This window comes from Chrysochloris asiatica, unplaced genomic scaffold, assembly GCF_000296735.1.
Source record: "Chrysochloris asiatica unplaced genomic scaffold, ChrAsi1.0 scaffold00038, whole genome shotgun sequence".
Lineage (NCBI taxonomy): Eukaryota > Metazoa > Chordata > Mammalia > Afrosoricida > Chrysochloridae > Chrysochloris > Chrysochloris asiatica.
Window position 1 is genome coordinate 14,195,396 of NW_006408556.1, and position 23,847 is coordinate 14,219,242.

General features: G+C 42.8%; 1 protein-coding gene across 1 annotated transcript; it reads left to right on the forward strand.

The window, feature by feature from the left end:
• Positions 1-5,447: 5,447 nt before the first annotated feature.
• On the forward strand, positions 5,448-13,496 carry CNPY3 (canopy FGF signaling regulator 3). Its single transcript, XM_006860596.1, has 6 exons — positions 5,448-5,604; positions 9,153-9,276; positions 10,164-10,260; positions 12,538-12,660; positions 12,900-13,017; positions 13,273-13,496. Exons 1-6 carry the CDS (start codon positions 5,448-5,450, stop codon positions 13,494-13,496), a joined length of 843 nt encoding a protein of 280 aa, XP_006860658.1.
• The last annotated feature ends 10,351 nt before the right edge of the window (positions 13,497-23,847 follow it).

Consider the following 23,847-nt stretch of genomic DNA (forward strand, 5'->3'; position numbering starts at 1 on the left):
GGTTGTGTTATCTGCATATTGCAGGTTGTTAATGAGTCTTCCTCCAATCCTGAGTGTTCCGGAACACTCATACTTTGCAATGTTGTCTATAACTTGTCATGATCCACACAATCAAAGGCCTTCGCGTAGTCAATAAAGCACAGGTAAACATCTTTCTGATACTCTCTGTTTTCAGCCAAGATCCATCTGACGTCAGCAATGATATGCCTCATTCCACATCCTCTTCAAATCCAACTTGAACTTCTAGAAGTTCTCTGTCAATGTATGGTTGCAGCCATTTCTGGACTACCTTTAGTAAAACTTTACTCACGTGGAATATCAAAGATACTGTCCGATGATTTCTGCATTCTGTTGGGTCTCCTCCTCTTTGGAATGGGCACAAATATGGATCTTTTCCAATCAATCGGCCATATAGTTGTCTTCCAAATTTCTTGGCATAGATAAGAGAGTGCCTCCAGTGTTGCCTCACTTTTGTTGAAAGATTTCAATTTGTATTCCATCAATTCCAGGTGACTTGCTCTTTGCAATTCTTTCAATGCATCTTGGACTTCTTCCTTCAGTATCATTGGCTCTTAATTATATGCTACCTCTTGAAATGGTTGAACATCGACCATTTCCTTTTGATACAGAGACTCTGTGTACTTCTATCTTCTGTCTTCTTTTGATGCCAATGTATGCTTGCAGCTGTTTCTGTATTACTTTTTTACTTGCATGTGATATCAAAGAGATTGTCCTATGATTTCCGCATTCCATTGGGTCACCTTTCTTTGGAATGGGACAAATATGGATCTCTCCCAGTCAATAGGCCAGATAGTTGTCTTCCAAATTTCTTGGCATAGATGAGTGAGTGCCTTCCATGCTGCCTCACTTTCTTGAAAGATTTCAATTTTTATTCCATCAATTCTTGGTGCCTTGTTCTTTGCCAAATCCTTCAATGCACCTTGGACTTCTTCCTTCAGGATCATTGGCTCTTGATCATATGCTACCTCTTGAAATGGTTGAACATCAACCATTTCCTTTTGATTCTGTATTTTCCTTTCATCTTCTTTTGATGCTTTCTGCATCATTCAATAACTTGCCCAAAGAACCCTTCAATAACAAAAGTCAAGGCTTAAATTTTTTCTTCAGTTCCCTCAGCTTGAGAAATGCTGAGAGTATTCTTCCCATTTGGTTTTCTAACTCCAGATCTTTGCACATTTCTTCATCAAAGTAATAGTTGACTTTGTCTTCTTGAGCTGACCTTTGAAATTTTCTGTTCAGCTCTCATTTCTTCCATTTGTATATCCTCATTTCTTCCATTTGCTTTAGCATCTACACACTGGAGAGCAAGTTTCAGTGTCTCTTCTGACATCCATTTTGATCTTTTCCTTTTTTTTGTCTTCTTAATGACTTTTTGTTTTCTTCCTGTATGCTGTGCTTGATATCATCACACAATTCTTCTAATCTTCAGTCTTTAGTGTGTAATGTATCAAATCTGTTCTTCAGATGATCTCTAAATTCAGGTGGGATATATTCAAGGTCATATTTTGGTTCTTGTGAACTTGTTTTCATTTTCTTCAGCTTCAGTCTGAATTTGCATATGAACAATTGATAGTCTATTCCATAATCTGCCCCGGCCTTGTTTTGACTGATGATATGGAGTGTTTCTATTGTCTCTTTCCATAGATGTAGTCAATTTGATTTCTGTGTATTCCATCTGGTGAGGTCCATGTGTATAGTCATCTCTTATTATGTTTACAAAAGGTATTTGAAGTGACAAAATCATTGGTTTTGCAGAATTCTATCATGCGATCTCTGGCATCATTTCTATCACCAAGGCCATATTTTCCAACTACTGATCCTTCCTCTTTGTTTCCAACCTTTGCATTCCAATTGCCAGTGATTATCAATGTATCTTGATTGCATGTTTAATCAATTTCAGAATGAAGAAGTTGGTAAAATTCTTCTATTTCATCCTCACTGGCTTTAGTGGTTGGTGCATAAATTTGAATAATAGTGGTATTAACTGGTCTTCCCTGTAGATGCATGGATATTATCCTATCACAGAAAGTGTTGTACCTCATGACAGATTTTAATGTGTTCTTTCTAATGAATGCAACACCATTCCTCTTCAATCTGTCATTCCAAGCATAGTAAACCATGTGGCTGTCAGATTCAAAATGGCCAATACCAGTCCATCTCAGCTCACTAACACCTAAGATATCTTTGTTTATGTGTTCCATTTCATTTTTGACAATTTCCAATTTTCCCAGATTCATACTTCATACATTCAATGTTCAGATTATTAATGGATGTTTACAGCTGTTTCTCTTCATTTTGAGTTGTGCTCCATCAGCAAATGAAGATCCCGCAGGCTTTACTCCCACAGGCTTTTACTCCATTTGCATCATTATGGTCAACTCTACTTTGAGGAGGCAGCTCTTCCCCAGTTGCATTTTGAGTGACTTCCAACATGAGGGTCTCATTTTCGAGCACTATACCTGTCAGTGTTTCTCTGCTATTCATAAGGTTTTCAGTGACTAACTATTTGGAAGTAGTTCGTCTCTCCTTCTTCCTAGTATGTCTTCATCTGGAAGTTCATCTGATACCTGTCCACCGTGGGTGACCCTGCTGGTATTTAAAATACCTGTGGCATAGCTTTCAGAATCACAGCAACTCACAAGCCACCACTGTATGACAAACTGACAAAGTTTAAAATAGACATTGCATTGGACAAATCTGAAAAAGACATCTATAAAGTGTAAAGAGTAAAGATGTCACTTTGAGGACTAAGGTGCTCCTAATCCAAGTCACAAAAAATAAAATAAAATTATGAAAGGTGTACATCAGGGTTGTATCCTTTCACCATATCCAATCTGTATGCTGAATATATAATATGAGAAGTTGAACTATATGAAGAAAACTGGGGTCACAGTATTGGGGGAAAACTCATTAACAACTTGTCAATTGTGGATGACACAACTTTACTTGTTGAAAGCAAAGAGGACTTCAAGCACTTACTGATGAAGATCAAGACTACAACCTTGAGTTTCAATCACATTCCAAAGACTCCCATCGACCTGGAGACGAGAGAGAGTAGAGGAAGGACTGGTTGGTCTGAAGTGTGGTGAGACCTGAGGACTCCTAAGCTCATGCACAAGGACCTAGCAACAGAGGGTTAGAGCCGAAAGTGAAGTATCCAGCTGATAGGAAGTGAGAGGAGATGCACACGAATGCCCAAACTTGCAAATAGTCCTCATTTGACCTAGCTTTTATGATTTGATGATCAGAACTCAAATAGAGAAAGATAAAGAAATTTAATTGCTACAATTTGATGAATTTAACTTATACTCATGGATGTAGTAGCTCAAAATACCAACCAAGAGGGAAGGAGTCTTCATATAAAGGATCAAACATATCCCCCTCTGTACACAGGGTTGATAGGAATGGGCAACTTAGACACTGACTATCTAAAATGGGGGACTATAAAGGCATGAAGTGACTGGCTTACAAGTTTTCAAGAAGGAGTTTAGTTTCAGTGCAGAGGAAGGTAGAATCCCCACTGAATAGTTTTCATCTTGCCTAGTGAAAGGAGATGGGGATAAGAGTCTTATGATTCAATAGTGAGTAATTGTTATCATTATGAATTGCAATTGTCACAACTGTAAAGGTAGAAGTTTTATAACATAAAGGGAGTGTAGTTAATCTTACATTCCAGGAACAGAGGACCCTAGGACCATCAAGGGAGAAGAGCATGAGTGGAATGTGGGACCCTATCCAGAGAAGCCACCACACCAGAGAAGGAAGCAGAGATGATGACATGGAGAGATAGAGCAGCTGAGGACTCTAGACTCATGGAAAGACAAACGTTGTGTGCTGGTGGCCAGGAGGCAGGCTTATAGAATGTGTGCCCTTTGGTTGTTTAAATGACTATATATTCCTGAGTGTTTTTGTGTACATCAAACAAACAAACAAGAAATTGAAGCAAATATTGCTGAATGGTGATGACAAACTGGAAATAGAAGCAAACACTGGTGTGGTGCAGTGGGCTAATGTGTCAGACTGCAAAGTCCTTTGGTGGTAGTTCAGGCTCATCAGCTGCTCCTTGGAAACCCTATACAGGGTCGCTATGGGTCAGAATCAAACTCAAAAGCACTTAACTACAACAACTGTTGAATGATGATGCATGGAGGGGATTGTAATCATTGCAATGATACGAAATACGATAGGATGGTGCAAAACTGATGTTCTTCCATATAAACTATCACTCAATGCACAGTAAAAGCTTGAAAAACAAAAAAACTACAGTCTTCATTATAGATTACAACTCAACATAAAGAAAACAAAACCCCTCATAACTGGACCAATATACATCATGCTAAAAAGAGAAAAAAAATTGAAGTTGTCAAGAATTTCACTTTACTTGGATCCACAGTAGCAGTCAAGAAATCAAATGACATATTGCATTGGACAAATCTGAAAAAGACATCTCTAAAGTGTAAAGAGTAAAGATGTCACTTTGAGGACTAAGGTGCTCCTAATCCAAGTCACAATATTTTCAATCACCTGGAAAGTTGGATATCAAATGAGGAAGACAGAATAGTAATTGGTGCATTTGAAATATGGTGTTGGTAAAGAACAGTGAATATACTGTGGTGCACTGCTAAAAGAATGAACAAAACTATCTTGGAAGGAGAATGACCCTCAGAAGCAAGGTTGGTGAGATTTCATTTTACATACTTTGGACATGATATCAGAAGGAACTAGTTCCTGGTGAAGGACATCATGCTTGGTGAAGCAGAGGATCAGAAGAAAAGAGGGAAACCCTCAACCAGGTGGATTGACACAGTGACTGCAACAATGGGCTCAAACACAGGAACGATAATGACGATGGCGCAGGACGTTGCAGTGTTTTCTTCTGTGGTACACAGTAGGAACCAACTCCATGGCACCTAACTACCAGAAGGAAGGATATACTGCGTTATGATTTACTCTAGGAGGGAAGTGACGTTCAAGAAGGCCAAGAAGACTGTGAAGGCGGCCTTCCCCACATCTTCCAGGACCAGTTCGGCCGATCCCTCCCACTCAGACCCAGACCGATGCTTCCCATCCGCAATTCCGGTCCTCCAGCGCTCTCCCAGAGCTACAGTTAACGGTAAGAAGAAATGTTGTCACAACTTGCTGTGGACACCATCCGCTCTCTGATTGGCTGAGGTCGAAATAAAATCGCCGTCCTATTTGCCAGATGGCGAACCCTGACAGAGTCCATTGGCTGCGTCTTCCGCGGGTATTCCGCGGCTTCTAGGGCGGGCTGAGGTGGCAAGAGAAGGGGGCGGGCATGGGGCTCGCTGTTGCCGTGGTTACGCCGAGGCACGTGTGCAGTCCCGGAAGCAGCTCGGGGAAGTAGCCCAACGCGCGCTGCGGGAGGAAGCGCCGCGGGGTCCGCTCGGAACGGCTCTAGCTGGGCCATGGAGTCGTTTTATGAGTTCGCGCCTCAGCCCGGCCCCCGCTGCCTTCTACTACACCTCCTGCTGCTGCTGCTGCTGCTGTCAACCCCGGAGCTGGGCCCGAGCTATGCTGGAGCCGAAGAGACCGACTGGGTTCGATTGCCTAGCAAATGCGAAGGTGAGGGGGCGTATCCACCAGAGGGGCGGGGTTTGTGGGGAAGGGTCTAGGGAATGGAAGGTCCGAGATTCTTTTGAGAGAGGCTTTTCTCATTCATTGAATCTAAGTGCCTGACATTGTATATGCTGGACACAAGAGTGGGCGAGAGATCCAGTCTCATCTCCTGGAGCTCCTAACATTGGTTTAAAAAAAACAACAAATAATTATAACCCAGAGGAGTAAATGACGTGATAGGAAGATAAAGGACTGGGGGCCATGTAAGGAGCATCTAATCTAGCCTGGAGCTGGGTAGGCTTTGTGTAAACAGGCTCAGGAAAAGGCTGAAGATTAAACCTGTGGTGTAAACCTAGTGAATGAAGAGAAAGAGGCTACAGATTAAGACGCAAAGGACGTGTTTAAGGAACTGAAAAGTTCTCTATGACTTGTTTTAGAGGAAGAGGAACCTGAAACTATCTCCTTTGTGCCCTCACCCCAACCTAATCTGTGTAATTGTCTACCCCACTGAGCACCTTGAGACCAGATTTCCAGGGCTTAAATACAAGTTCACGGAGTACTTGATAGGCTCTCAGTAAATGATTTTGGAATAACTATGAATAAATGGGGATTGTGTAAAAAAGATCATAGCTAGAGGTACCGAATTGTTGAGAGTGAAAGTTAAAGAGGGCCTGTAGGTTTGTGTGGAGGAAAGAAGAGGGTCTGGGGCCTAAGGTGTCATGTTAGGGGAAGATAGAGCTTGAGGGAACTTGAGGAAGGAGAAGATTCATTGTAGGAATATGGAGAAAAAGAGAGAGACCCAAAGGTATAGGGATGGAGGCACAGAACTTCCAAGAGAGCCAGGACTGAGAATTTACAGCAAGATAGTGGACTAGACAGACATCTGACCCAGACCCTGTACAAAAACAGGAGAGACCAAATGAAACGAGAGGCAGGACTGTCAAGGACCTGTTTGTTTCTCCCTTTCCATTTCCTTCTCAGTTTTATTCTCAGACTTTCACAATCACTCCTTCCCACCTTCTTAATTCCAGGCCTCCTAGAAAGCTGACTATAAATCCATTTTATCCTGATGCAGAGCTTACAGTCAGATGTTCCCTAAGCACTAGGAAGTGAGGCTGGGTGTTTTGGGTCCATAATCCTTCCATCTGTGAGATTAAAGGTCTGATGCTCTAGAGAGGAGCTACTTCACTGTTAATGTCCCCAGAAAGGATTTGTCTCTGCCTCCCTCACTTTCTTGAATAAAAACAGGCCTCTCACTCTTCTGCTAGTCTTTACTGATACCCTTTGGATGTTTCACTTCTTCTTCGTGTTCTAATTCTGCTTTCAAAAAGTCCCTACTGTTTTTCTTACTGTTCTCATAGCTTGAGAAGCTCATATATCCTTTCCCCTAGGAGGTATTCATAGAAGCATAGAGCTGGCAATGATCTTAGAGAACATTCTAGACCAACCTCATTTTATAGCTAAGTGATGAAGATTCATTTAAAAGGGATATTCAGTTATAGGATGGCTTGGCAAACTCCAGCCTTATGCGCCTTATAATTTTCCTGTTTTAAAGTTTTATTTATTAATGTCTTATACCTTTGTTATTAAATGCATACTGTGCCTGGCCTGCAAAGCTTGCGTCCTGGCTCTGTAACTTGAATGGCACAAAGGAAGGAGAACCTGCCCAGGAAGTGTGAGTGGATGTCTGTGAGGGTCTAGGTCTGTGCTGTGGGTCTCCTTTGAGTCTGGTTCTGGGTGGGAACCCCAGTAGAGTTCTTGAGGGGTTAAGGTTTGGAAGAATTGGGGATCATGACTGTGATTAATTGGGTAAAAGAGAGAATATTCCAGCCCCCCCCCCCAGGCCTGGAATACTGTACATTGTAGGCATGGGAGAAAGATGCAAAAGAGCCAGATGATGAGCTTACACAGAGTACAGGATGGGAGAGGAGAGAGAGCCCAGATAGTGCTGGCTAGAGAGCCAGAGAGGTGAGACACCCTCAGTTCATTTCAGACTCTGAGATCATCAGCATTTCTTTTGGAATTTTCAAGTGTTCCAAGTTCTCAAAGTCAACAAGTAAATAAAATTTCACCAAAGAAACCTCTGTAGTAGTTGGTGGTTAAGAGCTGCCTAGTCGGTCCAACTCACAGTGACCTGTATAGGGTTTCCAATGAGTGACTGGTGGGTTTGAACTACCAACCTTGTGGTTCCAACCAACCTTGCGGTACAATGCTTATCCTACAGTGCCACACCAGGACTCCAAAAAAGCTCTAGGGGATGTATTTATTTTGGTTGTAAATTGGTTTTCTGCTAAACTCTGCTTCAAGTGTTAGAACAAGGCTGATGATATTTAGCCTGAAGACCTTATTCCATTCAAAGACACCAGAAACTGTATGACCACACAAACATGGTATCTGTCAGCAATATCGATTAAGTATTCAGCATATATAGAGTCCCAGACTAGGAGAATGTAGAAGACATCCACTACCTGATGCTCACTTTGGAAAACCTTGTAGCGTAGTTGGAAAGACACATGACATGGTCAAAGGCCCTTACTAAGAGCATGAGTTTTTTGGAAGTCCTTATTGTTCATAATATTTAAGGGTGAAAGGTCATCAAAGGATGTCTACAACTTCCTTTATTCCCTTTTTTAATGTGGTTTGAGTGAAAGTTTAGAGAGCAGATTAATTTTCCACTCAATAATTCATACATTTTGTTTCATGACATTGACTTCAATCTCTACAATGTAACAGCACTTTCCAGCAGCCTCCCTGTGTTTCCCCATTTCATTTGTCCTTCTTTCCTGCTGCTTCCTGCCTCCTGAGCTTCATTTTTGGACAAATGGTTATACCTAACTTTCAAAATGAATTAGCAAAAACTGTGTATATTGTTTATTGGAGTGAGATTGTGGGACATCATTAACAATTGTTGAGAGCATAAATTGGAAGGTCTATGAGGGGGCTTCAAAAAGTTCATAGAGAAATGGAAATAAAAGATAATGTAATGTTTTTTATAAACTTTTTGAAGTTCCCTCATAGAACTTCCACTTTGATCAACAGTTTTTAATGATGTCCCACAGTCTCTCTCTAATAAACAATATATACTGTTAAACACTGTTCAGCTTTTCTGTATGCTTGAAATTTTTCAAGTAAAATGATGGAGCAAAAGAGAAATGAAGGTAGTAGAGGAAGGACAGTGGGTCTGGATGCCCCTGTTTCACAAAGTGAACTTCATATGGTGTTCTGGTTCTAACTCCTTCTTTGCACTGAATGTTGACCCCCATCTGAGATAGGCACATGCCTGGGTCTGTTTTGCTGGGTGGTCCTTGTCAAGGTGCCCTGGTGGCACAGTTGTTAAGTGCTCGACTGCTAACCCAAATGTCAGCCACTCAAACCTACCAACTGCTCCTTGGGAAAAAGATGTGGCAGTCTGCTTCCTAAAGATTATGGCCTTAGGAACCCCGTGAGGCAGTCTTCCTCTGTCCTACAGGGTCACCATAAGTTGGAATCAACTCCTCGGCAGTAGTTTTGGGCCTGGGAGCACTTATGACTTGTGCTGGGCCTTCCTCCCCTAGTGTGTAAATATGTCGCCGTGGAGCTGAAGTCTGCCTTTGAGGAAACTGGCAAGACCAAGGAAGTGATTGACACAGGCTATGGCATCTTGGACCGGAAGGCCTCTGGAGTCAAGTACACCAAATCGTAAGTGAGGGCGCCTCACGGGACTGGCCTACTTTGTTCCTGGAAGCCTTGGGGCTTGGCATTCCATTTTCTTTTCCAGCTAAATAAGTCCACATGACTAGGCAGGCAGGCAGCTCTAACGGAGACCTGAATTTGCCTTCTGGTTCTGCACCCCCGTTCCCCCCCACACACATACACCTTCATAAATCTCTTAATTTTTCTGAGCTTCAGGTTCTTCATCTGTAAAAGCAAGATTGTTGGATTAGATCAATGATTCCCATACTCTTGGATTTCATGGACCAATGCAGTTTTTTAAGACATTGGTGACATAGGATTACCAACCTTTTTATTTTGCCTGGTAAGGAACTCTGGTAGCGTAGTGGTTGCGAGTCAGGCTGCTAACCTCAAGGTCAGCAGTTTGAAACTACCAGCTGTTCTGTAGGAGAAAGATGAGGCTTTCTGCTCCCGTAATGATTTACAGCCTCGGAAACCCTGTACAGGGTCTCTGTGAGTTGGAACCGACTCCACGGCACACTACCACTACCATTTTGCTGTATATAATTTTTATTTTAATCTCAAAACAGCAAAAGTTCATCAACTAGAATGAAATGATATTTTCACTTCAAAGTTGAAAACATTTTACTTTTTAAAAAAATTTTAATTACAGGCTCATCTAGCTTTATTAAAAACATTCCTCCTTTTGCCTGAGACCTGTTAAAATTTTGTCTCTCTGGTCTGTGTTCCAGCATTTCAGAGCCCCCAGACCAGATGACCTATCTTCCTTCCAGCTCTGCCTTCCCGTTGGTGAGATGCGCAGGTGTTGGGGCAGTAGGGCTGGAGGGACGGACGCTAACCCACTGGGGCTAGGAGGGCAGGAACTCAGCTCCTCTGTGCTGCTGTCTCGGCAGGGACTTACGGTTAATCGAAGTCACTGAGACCATCTGCAAGCGGCTCCTGGACTATAGCCTGCACAAGGAGAGGACCGGCAGCAACCGGTTCGCCAAGGTTGGGTTTGTGCTTGCCCTTCATCACCTTTGGGACCAGGTCTTACATCTATCTAAGTGTGTCTCTACTTGGTGTGGGTGCCATTAGAAGAAGACCATGCCTTGGGAGGTACCCTCCCATTTTTTATTGATGACTGTTTGCACTCGCTGTTCAACCTTCCGTCTTGGGAGACCTCTTAAGTTTTTACTGGCAGGAGGCACATCCATCATGGCCTGGGTCTGCCCCATCAGCATCTGGCCTCAGTCTCAGAAATAGGCAGAAATGGCTGTGGTGACCATCCCCTAGGGGCCACCATCACATAGGGAAAACTAAGCAAGGTCCAGGATCTGAAGAAGCATGGGGCGTAGGAATGTCAGAAACCACTTGGTGAGTGGTGATTGCCCAGTCCCTCTTCTGGTGACACATTGGGTAAGTGTTAGATTACTAACTGAAAAATCAGTGATTCAAACTCACAGTTTGCTCCTTTGGGTTAAAATGCAGCAGTCCGCTTCAATGAAGACTGTTGTTATTGCTGTTAAGTGCCGTTGGAGTAGGTTCTGACTCATAGCAACCCTTTATAGGGTTTCTGAGGAGCCGCTGGTGGATTTGAACTGCCAGCCTTGTGGTTCACAGTCCAGTGCTTATCCTACAGCACCACACCAGGAGTCCTCCATGAAGATTACATCATTGGAAACCCTATGGAGCAGTTCATTTAGGGCCACTATGAGTCAGAATTGACTCGACAGTGTTGGGTGGGTTTTTCCTCTCTGCCCACACAGCTAGAACCTAGATTCCTCCCAGGTGCCTGTACTAGTCTCATACAGTGCACTCACTGTTTGCCTAGATGCTTCTCTCCCTCTAAAATAGCTTCTAAACCAGGTCCATATCAATCTCTGTGGCTGGCACATGGTTAGGGAGTTGTCTTCAGAATCCTGGCAAACAAGGTTGGTTATCAAGCCTTAGGAGGCCTCAGGGTATAATCTAAAACAGCAGAAGTCTTGGGTTTTATCTTCAAAATTTGTGTGAATTTTGTGCTTTAATCCTGGTGTAGTGCTGTGGGTTCATGTGCTGGACTTCAGGGCTGTTTGAACTACAAGGTCGGCGGTTCAAGCTCACCAGCCAGTCCTTTGAAACTCTATACAGGCTCACTATGAGTCAGAACCGACTCGACGGCACTTAACAGCTACAACAACAATCAGTAACAAACCCATGTTTGTATTACATCCAGAGCCTTGGTGCACTATAGGTTAGACATTGGGCTGCTCACCTTGAGGTCAGTGGTTTAAACTCACTAGTCGCTCCATGGGAGAAAGATGAGTCTGACTGCTCCCATAAAGATTTATAGTTTTAGAATCCCTGTGGTGCTGTAAGATAAGTACTGGACCACAAGGTTGGTTTGAACCCCAAGGTTGGCAGTTCAAACTCACCAGCCGCTCCTTGGAAGCCATATGCAGGATCACTAGATGAGTCAGAAATGACTCGACGGCACTTAACAATAACACGAAATTAACGCTGTGGCAGTGGGTTTGGGTTTTGAGTTTGGTTGTTTTAATATAAAAATGTTTTACATTACTTTGCACAGCAAAAGATTAGAAACAATCTAAATTTTTCCCAGGAGGAAAGTAGTTAACTAAATGGTTTCAACCATTTGATGAAATATTATTCAGGTTTGAAAAAAAAAAATGAAGTTGCTCTTTATGAACTGAAATTAATTGTTTCCAAGATATAGTGTTATATAAAAAAGGCAGGGGCCAGAATCATGTACATGATATGCTATTGACTATGTAAAAAGGAAAGCGATAGCTGTATGTACGTTCTTATATTTATATGAATTCTAGAGGATTAAAGGAAACAGATAGCATGTTGTCTCTGAGATGACCTGGATAGTTAGGTAGAGAGATTGTTAACAGAATAAAGAGCCTTCCCTGCCTTGGCTGCACCCTCTGCTCATCAAGGAAAAGCATCAGTCCTAGGAACAAGTCAGAGTTGGCCTGGACCTAGGTGTAGGCTAGTGAGTGTGTCCTGAAAAAGGAGTCTGCATTCAAAAGTTCAACAGCAGGGCCTAAGGGCAACAGATTTCTTTTCAAGGATGAGATGTGGAAAAGCAGATGTGTGTGTCTGTGTGTGTCTTGTGTGGGAGTTGTGGGAGACAGGCCTGAAAGAGGAGAGTAAAAGGTGAGAAGCCTAGAGGGCCCTCACTTCTTAGAACTAGGTCTTTGGGTTTCGGTCCCCACCAGGAAAGGAGGGAGGGAGGTGTAAAAGGGGTCTCTGTCTCTCATATTGGGCCGCCTCTTCCAGGGCATGTCAGAGACCTTTGAGACTCTACATAACCTGGTGCACAAAGGAGTCAAGGTGGTGATGGACATCCCCTATGAGCTGTGGAACGAGACCTCGGCAGAGGTGGCCGATCTCAAGAAGCAGGTACAGACCCTTCAGCTCTTGGAGCTGCTGTGCCTAATGGGTCCGGGTGGGGATTGGGTCTACACCTGAGGAAGACCAAGAGCTGAGTGACTGGTGAGATCATCTCACCTCGCTGGCTTCAGTGTCCTTAGGAGACCACAGTTCCCTACCATCTTGCAGTGGGTTATTAGATCAGTGAACTCATCCATGAGGCAGCTTGGTGATTGGGCTTCACCAACGTGAGACATTGTGATTAACAGTGTGACGTGTTGGTGGAAGAGTTTGAGGAGGTGATCGAGGACTGGTACAAAAACCACCAGGAGGAGGACCTGACAGTGTTCCTCTGTGCCAACCACGTGCTCAAGGGAAAGGACACGAGTGAGTCTGAGGGAGGGGAGGGAGTTGGCAGGGTTTTTCATTGACTGCTTCTCAGGGGAGGTGGGTGGGAGAGGATGGAAAGGAAACAGTGTGTCTTAGGAGCTTGACGGGACATGGTGAGGGAAGAAGGCAGTGGAACCAGGTGCAGGACAGCATGCCAGTCACGGAGGGACCTGGTGGCCATAGTGACGGAGGAGCTGGGTGCTCCTCACCCAGGAAGCCACTCTGTTGAGGAATTGTCCCTCCTCACCCCAGGTTGCCTGGCAGAGCAGTGGTCTGGCAAGAAGGGGGACACAGCCGCCCTAGGAGGGAAGAAGTCCAAGAAGAAGGGCAGCAAGGCCAAGGCCTCCGATGGCAGGAGCAGCAGCAGCAAACAGAGGAAGGAGCTGGGTGACCTTGAGGGAGACCCCAGCCCCGAGGAAGAGGAAGGCATCCAGAAGGCATCACCCCTCACACATAGTGCCCCTGATGAGCTTTGAGCCTAACCCAGCGTCCCTGGTCCTGAGGGTGCATCAAGAGACCCCTGACCTGGAAGCTAAAGAGACTAGGGCATGACTTCATCGGGCCCCAGGTCCTCCCTGCCTCAGCTGTGCCCTCTTCCTGCCAATGAAGGCACAGCCCCAGGAAGAACTCAGAGCGCTAGTGGTCAGTCTGGTGGGCCTCTGTCCAGCATCTCTCCTGATAGGAACTGAGCAGGCCATGTGGTTTCCAGACTGCCAAAGACTCTGTGGGAACTCGAGGGGTGGGGCCAGATATGGGTACCCGGACTAAGCGCTGAGTCCAGAAGAGGCCCACCCAGCCTCCACTCCCCATGCCTCATCCCCCAGGGAAGCAAGACTGCAGCACCCACAGCTCCTTTTCCCAGATAACCCCCTCCTGTGGACACCTTGCACTCTTCTGGCCCACCTCCCCTGGGCTCACAGTGTTCAGAGTAAAATTCTTTTGGCCTTTTTTGTTCTGGTTTCTGAGTCCTCTTCAGCCTCTCAGTGGTGCCTTGGAGCCCATTGTTGCTCCTTCTTGCCCTTCACCGTCTCTCAGCCTGTGGAGGCTGCTGCCATCCTCCCACTGGAAACAGAACCTGTCGGCCGTTGGGAACATCAAATACAGGGAAGGCCCAGGGTTTTTTTGGGGTGAGGAGGTTAAGTCCTGCAACGTGCCCTGACCCCTTCCCTCTGCTGAACCTCCTGGGGCATCCATTACAGCTCAGCTCCCTCTGTTCTCACTGCACTCCCTGGCGGGACAGGACCTCCCTTGTGTCCTGGGCACCTGCTTGCCCTCTTTCCCTTCCCTCTCTCCAGCCTCACCTCCCCCAAGGCCTTCCCATTTATTGTGTAAAGTGTTTACTGGTTACCTCACCTGCCCCTTTTCCTCCCACCTTCACCAAGTCCTGCCTTTTAGTCTTGGACCTTGTTCCCTGGTGATCACATTCGATCACTCTGCGCTTCCCAGCTGGAGACTAAGGGGAGGACACTCCAGTCTCTGACCAACACCTCTTGGTTACACTGTGTTCCCTGGGGCCTGTGGGGGAAAGAGAGGCTGGCCTCTGGGGAGATAGGGTAAAGGCTCAGGTCCTGCCCCTGTCAGCCCTGAGGGCAGGGATTCAGTGCTGCTGGGAACAGTAGTGATGACAGCTATGTGTCTTCCCAGTGCTCCAGTCCACTTGTGACATAGATAGTCGTAACCCTATTTTGTAAGAGAGGAAACAGGCTTAAGTGAAGAAACGTGCCCAAAGTCCTACTGCTAGTAAGTGGTATAGCTGGAACAGCGGTGCACTCAGACTTAGGTTTTCACAACAGAAAAGTCGATTGTATTGTCTACCCCTTCACAGCTGCCAGGGCCCCCTTCCAGCATCTGGCACTGGAAGTGTAATAATTCATGTTGAACTGGTTTGGTTTCTTGGCCTAACCCCAAACCCACCAACACGGCCCTTGTAAAAGGAAAGTAGGAAGCAGCCGTTGCTTCTTGGAAGGAGAGAGTGGCAAAGGCCCCAGTTACTGTGTTGTCACAGCCAGGGGCCAAGACTGACTCCACCCAACACCTTCCCTGCCTGGGCCCAGCTGGAGACTCTCAGGGGTCCAGTGAAGAGGCTTTGGGGTCTGAACTGGGGCTGAGGGACCTGCTCAACCTGGGCTCAGCTCTTCTTTCCCTTCCTCCAAGTCAAGGCTGCCTTGACCATTGAGAGAAGCAAACTGAGCCTTAGAACTAGGTCCTTGGAGAAAGACACTTTCTGGTCTAGCCCCCCAACCCCACCGCCTCCAGAACTGATAAGGTCCCCTGAGAAGATGCTGGCAGACAGTAACATCCCAAACTAGACTCAGGTCCTGCCCTGGATTTCATCTGAACATAGGAGATGGGTGGGGTGGAATGGGGGCTGGAGCCCGAGGTGGACAATCAATTGAAGCCCCGTGGACTGTCTAGGGTTTGGTGGCCTGTTTCTAGTCCCCCCCATTCTGTCACTAGCCCATAATATTTTAGTGCCTGCTTTGCCTCAGTCCCCAGAGCTTCATTGATCCTTAAGGTAGGTTGGGGCAAAGGCCTGTCCCCTTACTGGGGTGTTGGCCCCACGGCCCAATCCTAGTCCTGAAGGCAGGCAGCACTGTCCTGCTTTGTTCTTTGACCTGTGTCTGCTGGATGACAAGGCCCCCCTCCCCCCTTCCCAAGGGCTTAGGCCTGTTGTACACTCGCTCTCCCCCAGCCCACCCCAGCAGGCAGCTGTACCCCAGCCCAGACCACACATGTACATCTTTTTGAACTTGCATTCCATTTTCCTATACTTCTTCCCTAAGGTGAGGACTGCCTGTGCTGGAGTTCATCTGATCTCAGTCCCCCTGCTTACAGTGTCTTAAACGCCCCTGGATACATGAGACACCTGGGATAGTTGTTTAATGTACAGATGTCAGGACCCACCTCAGACCTGCCACATTGGAGACCTCGGACTCTACATGTTTGACAAGCATCTCCTGGGTCTTAGGATGTGGCCAACCTTCACCAGGCGGAAGGCTCAGCAGCACTTGGCAGTTGAACCTATTGTCACCAACTTAATTCCAACTCATGGTGACCCCACGTGTGTCAGAACAGAACTGAGGCTGGTTTTTCATACGAAGATGGCCAGGTGTTTTTTTCTAAGGTACCTCTGGGTGGACTCAAACCTCCAACCTTTCAGTTAGCATCTGAGCACATTAACCATTTGTACCACCCAGGGACTCCAGCATGCGTCAACCTCTATGTTGGCTTAAGAGGGGGCAGAACCTTCTTCATGTAAGTCACATTGGGCCATAGTCTTGGCCTCAGAAACCCAACTTGTCAGAACAGCTGAATGGATCTATCTCTGTAGGAGATTTCCGTCAGCCACACCTACACAGGTGAGTGGACAACCACCTATCACTTGGTTCTGGTTCAGTGGTTACAAGAGCCACAGACAGAACACAAGGGCTGAGTTCTAGTCTCAGAGGTGTCTGAATTAGGACCTCTTACATAGTTTTCTGTTTGTTTTTAATATCTAAACAATTCGTTTTTATATTTACTAAAAATGTATATTTCATAAATCTCAAATTAGCAAATAATAGTCCTATGAACAACTTCAATTATCAATCTTTTTTGCTGCAAACTCTTCACATCTATTCCTTTTAATTTTGCATCTGTTCTGTTGTAGGTAAAATATATTGCTACATATTTGGATGTCTGAGTATATGCTCTTGTTGTTTGGTGCTGTCATGTTGGTTCTGACTTAGGCACAACAGAACGAAACACTGCCTAGTCCTGTGCCAACCTCACAATCTGAGTAGATACATATGTTTTAGTAGGAGACTTCAGCTTGTGTATCCTTATTAAAGGGCAGCATGAAAAAGGTAGGCTTCTCTCCTTATTTCTGAGGTCCTGGGTGGCCTTTCCACGCAACACCTTTGTGCAAGTTAGAAAAACATATTCTTTACACATTAAAAAAAAAAAAAGAAAAAAATTTCATTGTAGCAATACATAGCCAACAAAATAATTTGCTATTTCAACCATTTTGACATATATAATCCAGCCACATCAACCACGCACTCCCGGTTTTACATAACTATCAGCACTTACATATTTGCCTTTTATCTGTTAGAAGGTTGTTTAAGTTTTGTTCGAATTAGACTTGTTATGAAGTGCCATTGAGTAGGTTCAGCTCATAGCGACTCTGTATAGATGTACAAGGAGCAGCTTGTGGGTTTGAACTGCTGACTTTGTGGTTCGAAGTCCAGAGCCACACCTGAATAAGAGACTATTGGCCAGAAAATTATAGAAACTATATAATAGTAAATACACAGCTTATAAGTCTGTGATTTAAATGGACCCCCTTAGATGTGGAGCCACTATAATAAACAAATATGGCTAAAATGGGGTAGGGTGGGGGGGTGATGAGGCTTTGTGCAGTACACAACCTGTCCAAATGTTTACAGCAGACTTGCATCCCTCTAATGGCCAAGTACGAAGCGTACTCAATCTCATCTAGATCTGCTGCTGCTGCTTGTTAGGTGCCATTGAGTGATTAACTGACTTGTAGCGACCCTATGCACAACAGTACAAAACACTGCCCGGTCCTGCACCAACCTCACAATCGTTGCTACATTTGAGTCCATTGCTGCTTCCACTGTGCCAGTTCATTTAGTTGAGGGTCTTCCTTTTTATCTCCAACCCTCCACTTTACCAAACATGATGTCCTTCTCCAGGGACTGGTCCCTCTTGATATATGTCCAAAGTATAAGAGACGAAGTCTGGCCATTCTGGCTTCCAAGAAACATTCTGGCTGTACTTCTTCCAACACAAATAGGTCTGTTCTTTTGGCAGTCCATTATATTTTTAATATTATCCTCCAACACCAAATGCATCAATTCTTCTAGTCTTCCTTATTCACTGTAAAACTTTCACATGCATATGAGGTTATTGAAAATACCATGGCTTGGGTCAGGCTCACCTTAGTCCTCAAACTGACATCTTTGCTCTTCAACACTTTAAAGAGGTCTTGTGTAGCAGATTTGCCTAATGCCATACATTGTTTGATTTCTTGACTGCTGCTTCCATGAGTGTAGATGGTTGATCTGAGCAAAATAAAGTCTTGGACAGCTTCCATCTTTTCTCTGTTTATATGGATGTTGCTTATTGGTCCAGTGATTGTTTCTTTACATTGAGGTGCAAGTCATACCCAAGACTGTGGTCTTTGATCTTCATCAGTAAGTATTTTAAGTCCTCTTTGCTTTCAGAAGCTAAGTTGTATCATCTGCATATCACAGGTGGTTATGAGTATTTCTCCAATCCTGATACCATGTTTTTCTTCATATAACCCAGCTTCAAGGATTATTTGCCCAAAATACAAATTGAATAAGTATGGTGAAAGAATACAACCCTGGCACACACCTTTCCTAATATTAAACCATTCATTGTTCCCTCATTCTGTTCAAACAACTGCCTCTTGGTCTGTGTACAGGTTCCTCATGAGCACAATTATGTGTTCCGGAATACTCATTCTCCGCAATGTTGTCCATATCTTGTTATGATCCACACAGCTGAAAGCCTTTGCATAGTCAATAAAGCACAGGTAAACATCTTTATGGTATTCTCTGCTTTCAGCTAAGATCCGTCTGATGTCAGCAATGACATCCCTCATTCCACATCTTCTTCTGAATCCAGCTTGAACCTCTGGAAATTCTCTGTCATTGTATGGTTGCAGCCATTTTCTAATTCAGCAAAATTTTACTTGCCTGCAATATTAATGATATTGTCCAATGATTTCCACATTCCTTTGGGTCATTTCTCTTGGGAATGGGCACAAATATGGATCTCTTCCAGTCAGTTGGCCAGGTAATTGTCTTCCAAATTTCTAAGCATGGATGAGTTTGTTGAAAGATTTCAATATGTATTTTCACCAATTCCCAGTGCCTTGTTCTTTGCCAATGCCTTCAATGCATCTTGGGCTTCTTCCTTCAGTTTCATTGGCTCTTGATCATATGCTACCTCTTGAAATGGTTGAACATGGACCATTTCTTTTGGTAAAGTGACTCTCTGTATTCCTCCTGTCTTCTTTTCATGCTTTCTGTACCATTCAATATTTTGCCTATAGAATCCTTCAATATTTCAAGTTAGGGCTTGAATTTTTACTTCAGTTCCCTCAGCTTGAGCATGTTCTTTTCTTCCCTTTTGGTTTTCTAACTCCAGGTCTTTACACATTTTGTTATAGTATTTGTTTGTCTTCTTGAGCTGACCTGTGAAATTTTCTGTTTAGCTGTTTTACCTCCTCATTTCTTGCATTTGCTTTAGCATCTCTACACTGGAGAGCAAGTTTCAGAGAGTCTTCTAACATACATTTTGGTCTTTTCCTTCTTTCTTGTCTTCTTAATGATCTTTTTTTTTTTTTTTTCCTGAATTATGTTCTTGATGTCAGCAACCCACAACTCTTCTAGTCATCGGTCTTTGGTGTCTAATGCATCCAATCTGTTCTTGGGATGGTCTCTAAGTCTAAGTGGAATATGGTCAAGGTCATATTTTGGCTCTCATGGACTTGTTTAAATTTTCTTTAGCTTCAGTCTGAACGTGCATATGAGAAACTGATTGTTCCACAATTTGCCCCTGACCTTGTTTTGGCTAATGATATGGAGCTTTTTCACTGTCTCTTTCCACAGATGTAGTCAATCTGATTTCTGTGTATTCCATCTGATAAAGTCCATGTATATAGTCTTCTTTTGTGTTGTTTAAAAAAATGTATTTGCAATGAAGAAATCATTGGTCTTACAAAATTCTATCATGCGGTCTCCAGCATCATTTCTGTTACCCAGTCCTTATTTTCCAACTATTGATCCTTATTCTTTGTTTCCAACTTTTACATTCCAGTCAGGAGTAATTATCAATAGTTCTTGATTGCATGTTTGATCAATTTCAGACTGAAGAAATTGTTAGAATTCTTTCATTTCATCATCATTTGCTTTAGTGGTTGGGGTGCAAATTTGAATAATATCACAGACGGCGTTGTACTTCAAAACAAATCTTAATAAGTTCTTTTTGATGGTGAATGCTACACCATTCCTCTTCAACTCGTCATTCCCAGCATAGTAAACCATGTGATTGTCAGATTCAAAATGGCCAATACCAGTTCATTTCAGCTTACTAATGCCTAGGATATCAATGTTTATGTGTTCCATTTCATTTTTTACAATTTTTACAATTTCCAATTGTTCCAATTATTAATGGATATTTCTTTTCATTTTGAGTAGTGCCCATCATCAAATGAAGGTCCTGAAGGCTTTACTGCATTCGCATCATCACGATCAACTCTACTTTGAGGAGAAAACTTTGCCCCAGTCATATTTTGAGTGCCTTCCACCCTGAGGGGCTTATCACCTGGTACTGTATCTGACAATATTCTAGTGCTCTTTATCATGTTCCACTATTCAACATTCTGATGTTGACAGTGTTTCACAGCTATTCATAAGGTTTCCAGTGACTAAATATTTGAAAGTAGCCTATCTCTCCTTCTTCCTAGTCAGCCTTTGTGTGGAAGCTCAGCTGAAATCTGTTCACCATGCATGACCCTGCTGGTATTTACAACAGCCATGGCATAGCTTCCAGAATCACAGCAACATGCAAGCCACTAATGTACAACAAACTGACAGATGAGCAGTTGTCTAGATCTGATGGAATGTACCAAGTCACCTGCTTCAATGGGCAATGTCTAACCTATTGTGAGGGTCCAAATAGTGTATCTATTTTTTTTTTTCTTAATTGTGGTAAATATATAGGTAACAAAATAATTGCCATTTCAACAATTTTCACATGTGACATATATGTCATCATGTTGTTCAACAACTATTAGTCATTCTTGAATTTTTACATCACCCTCAACAGATTAATCTTGTTGTTGTTAAGTACCGATGAGTTGGTTCTGACCTATAGCAACCCTGCATCAAGTTTCCAAGGAGTGACTAGTGGGTTTGAATTGCTGACCTTGTGGTTAGCAGTCTAGTGCTTATCCTACAGTGCCACACCAGGACTTCCTCAACAGATAGCATACCATTATTATGTTGAAGGACAGCTTAGTGAGCAAGCTCTCTGAATATCTAAGAGAACTTAATGGAGGTTAGCTCATCTTGAAACTGCTTTTAGTAAGGTGTTAAATGGTCAAAGATAACCTCTATTTTTATATATTGGTGAAATTCTCATAGGTACTTGAAGTAAAATAGTAATGAAGCCACACTACTAGTATTACAACCCAGTAATAAAGGGGTCTATGAGAGAATGTTATACTTCGCACTCACTGACTTCCTTAGAGCAGATGGAGTCTTCTGTGGTACATTAAAAAGTGCCCAAATGGGTCCCTGTGATGATTTTGCTGGCAGAGTCCATGCAGGTGGATCACTTCACTCCTCCCTCCCCCCCTCCCCCACTGCCCATGCGCTGTATATAGGTAAACTCAGTCAATGGAGAAGAGCTTTTAGTTTAGCGACTTGGGCTGGAGTTAGGTCCCTAGGTGACACAAACAATTTGTACTTGACTTGGGTTGGAGTTAGGTCCCTAGGTGACACAAACAATTTGCACTTGACTTGGGCTGGAGTTAGGTCCCTAGGTAACACAAACAGTTTACACTTGACTTAACTGAACTGCTAAAGGTCCACAGTTCAGACCTACCCTGTAGCACTCAGAAAGGTTTGTTTCTGTAAAGGAGAGTTCTATTCTGTAATATATGGGGTTGCCATAGTTCTAATTGACTCAATGGCAACTGGTTTGGTGGGGGTTTTTTGGGTGAGGGTGGGGATGGGAGTTTTGAATATATCATATTTTCTACAGGAAGATTATTCCACATACTTTACAACAAAGAGGTGAACTTAGTTGTTTCAACAATCGGTGTAAACTTCTGTTGATCTCCTACAATGAAAACTTGACTTTCACTATTTTTGCTTTAAAACAGCTCATACATCAATTCTGATTCTTATTTCATAATAAATGTTATAATTGTTAATGAACAAATGAAGAGATGTCATAAAAGAAAACTTAATGATCAGATAACAAATATTATAAAAGATTGCCATATTTCATTTTTTAGATAGTTCTTTCATCTCTAATGTTCTAATTTAAAACAATTCTTTCAGTTCTTTGCTTTTACAAATTCTTCTTCAGTGATTTCATCAAAATTAAGCTGCTGAATAATGTTCTACTTTCATATGTTCTGAAGAAAATGAATCAAGCCTTTCTTGAATCATTGTACACTCTGAGGGGTTTTGAGTCTCTTTAAGGATAAAAATTAGTGTTCTGTTCTGCATTTTGTGATCATTAAAGTTGGGAATATGTATCAAGCAATTTCAACATTAAGAAATATGCATTGTATTTTATCTTCTATTGTGGAATCATACTTGCCTATATTCATAACATTTGCCTTCTCCTGAATCTGTAAACTTAGTTCTCATGTAAAATGAAGTTGTTGCACTACTTTGTAAAGGATGATATTTAGGTCATTGGAATAAGCCTGCGCTAATTGGTTGGATGCCTTCCTGGCGTTCTTCATCACATTGTTGAAGAAGGATCATACATTTGTGAGAAGTTCTTCCACTTTGCCCTTCTCTGTATGCAAGATTTCAAGTGTGTCAATGATGGTGTGGTATGTGATTACAAGAAATTGCTCTCTGCCACTGTTAAACTTCTGGAGCATTTCCGTCATGTAGTTGTAGTTGTTTCTTTCTGATGTGTCTGTGATGGTGAACTGCTTGATAATCAATATTTGTTGTGTTTTCAAATCTTTCAAAGTCATCTTCAATTATGTAAGTATGCTGTTAGTGACTGGTAGAGATCTATGCATATCTCTTTAAGGGGTTTTGAGTCTCTTTAAGGATAAAATTTATTTATTTTTATTTCTGAATCTTGGAGTGCTTGACTTATCCAGTTAAAATGCTGCAGTATATTATCTCACACTGGTGTTTGCTTTTCGTAGCAATATTGCCAGCTTCTCTTTTGATATCTCCTTTTTGTGGCTGGTCTTCAACAGTTCTTTCTAAAGCATCTGGACTTTGAGAGTATGATTCCAGAATTGTACTCAGTGATACACTATGTGCTTCCCAATATGTATTAGACATTTTCACACTTGATCATTGCCAAAACATGTTTTAAGTAAATGCAGTGAAAAACGTGTCCAATAACTGAATAGTAGAAAGAAAATAAAATCATCTAGTTCTGGACAATAGTCTACTGCACTACATCCTACAAAATTAAGTGAATATGTAACATATGGTATGAAAATGGCAAACTCTTTATATTCTAAAATTTTCTGCTGCATGCCTTTATAATGCCCTGACTTATTGTCAAATTTTCATAGGACTGGCCTCTGACTTAGAAAAATTAATTTTGCTAACTTCACAGGAATAGTAAAGTACTTGATTTACAGTTTCTTCACCAGTATGACTTTTAAAGCTAGTAAATGGATAAATTGCTCAATAGGTTTTCCATATGTTGGAGATAATCTTAAAATAATATTTAGCTGATCTGTATGAGAAAGAGCAGGAGTAGAATCTGCAAACTGAAATATCAAGCTACATTTCATTGAAAATAGTAGAATCTGCAAACTGAAATATCAAGCTACATTTCATTGAAAATAGTTGATCAAACTCTATCACTTATTTAGTGATGAGGCACCTTAGGATAAGCACTCGACCTCAAGGTCAGTTTGAACCTCAAGGTTGATAGTTCAAACTCACCAGTTGCTCCTTAGAAACCCTATACAGGGTCGCTATAAGTTGGAAACAACTCAACAGCACTTAACAACAACAAAATTTATTAGTTCTTCATACTTTGTTTTATACATATATGATGGGTTGCCCTTTT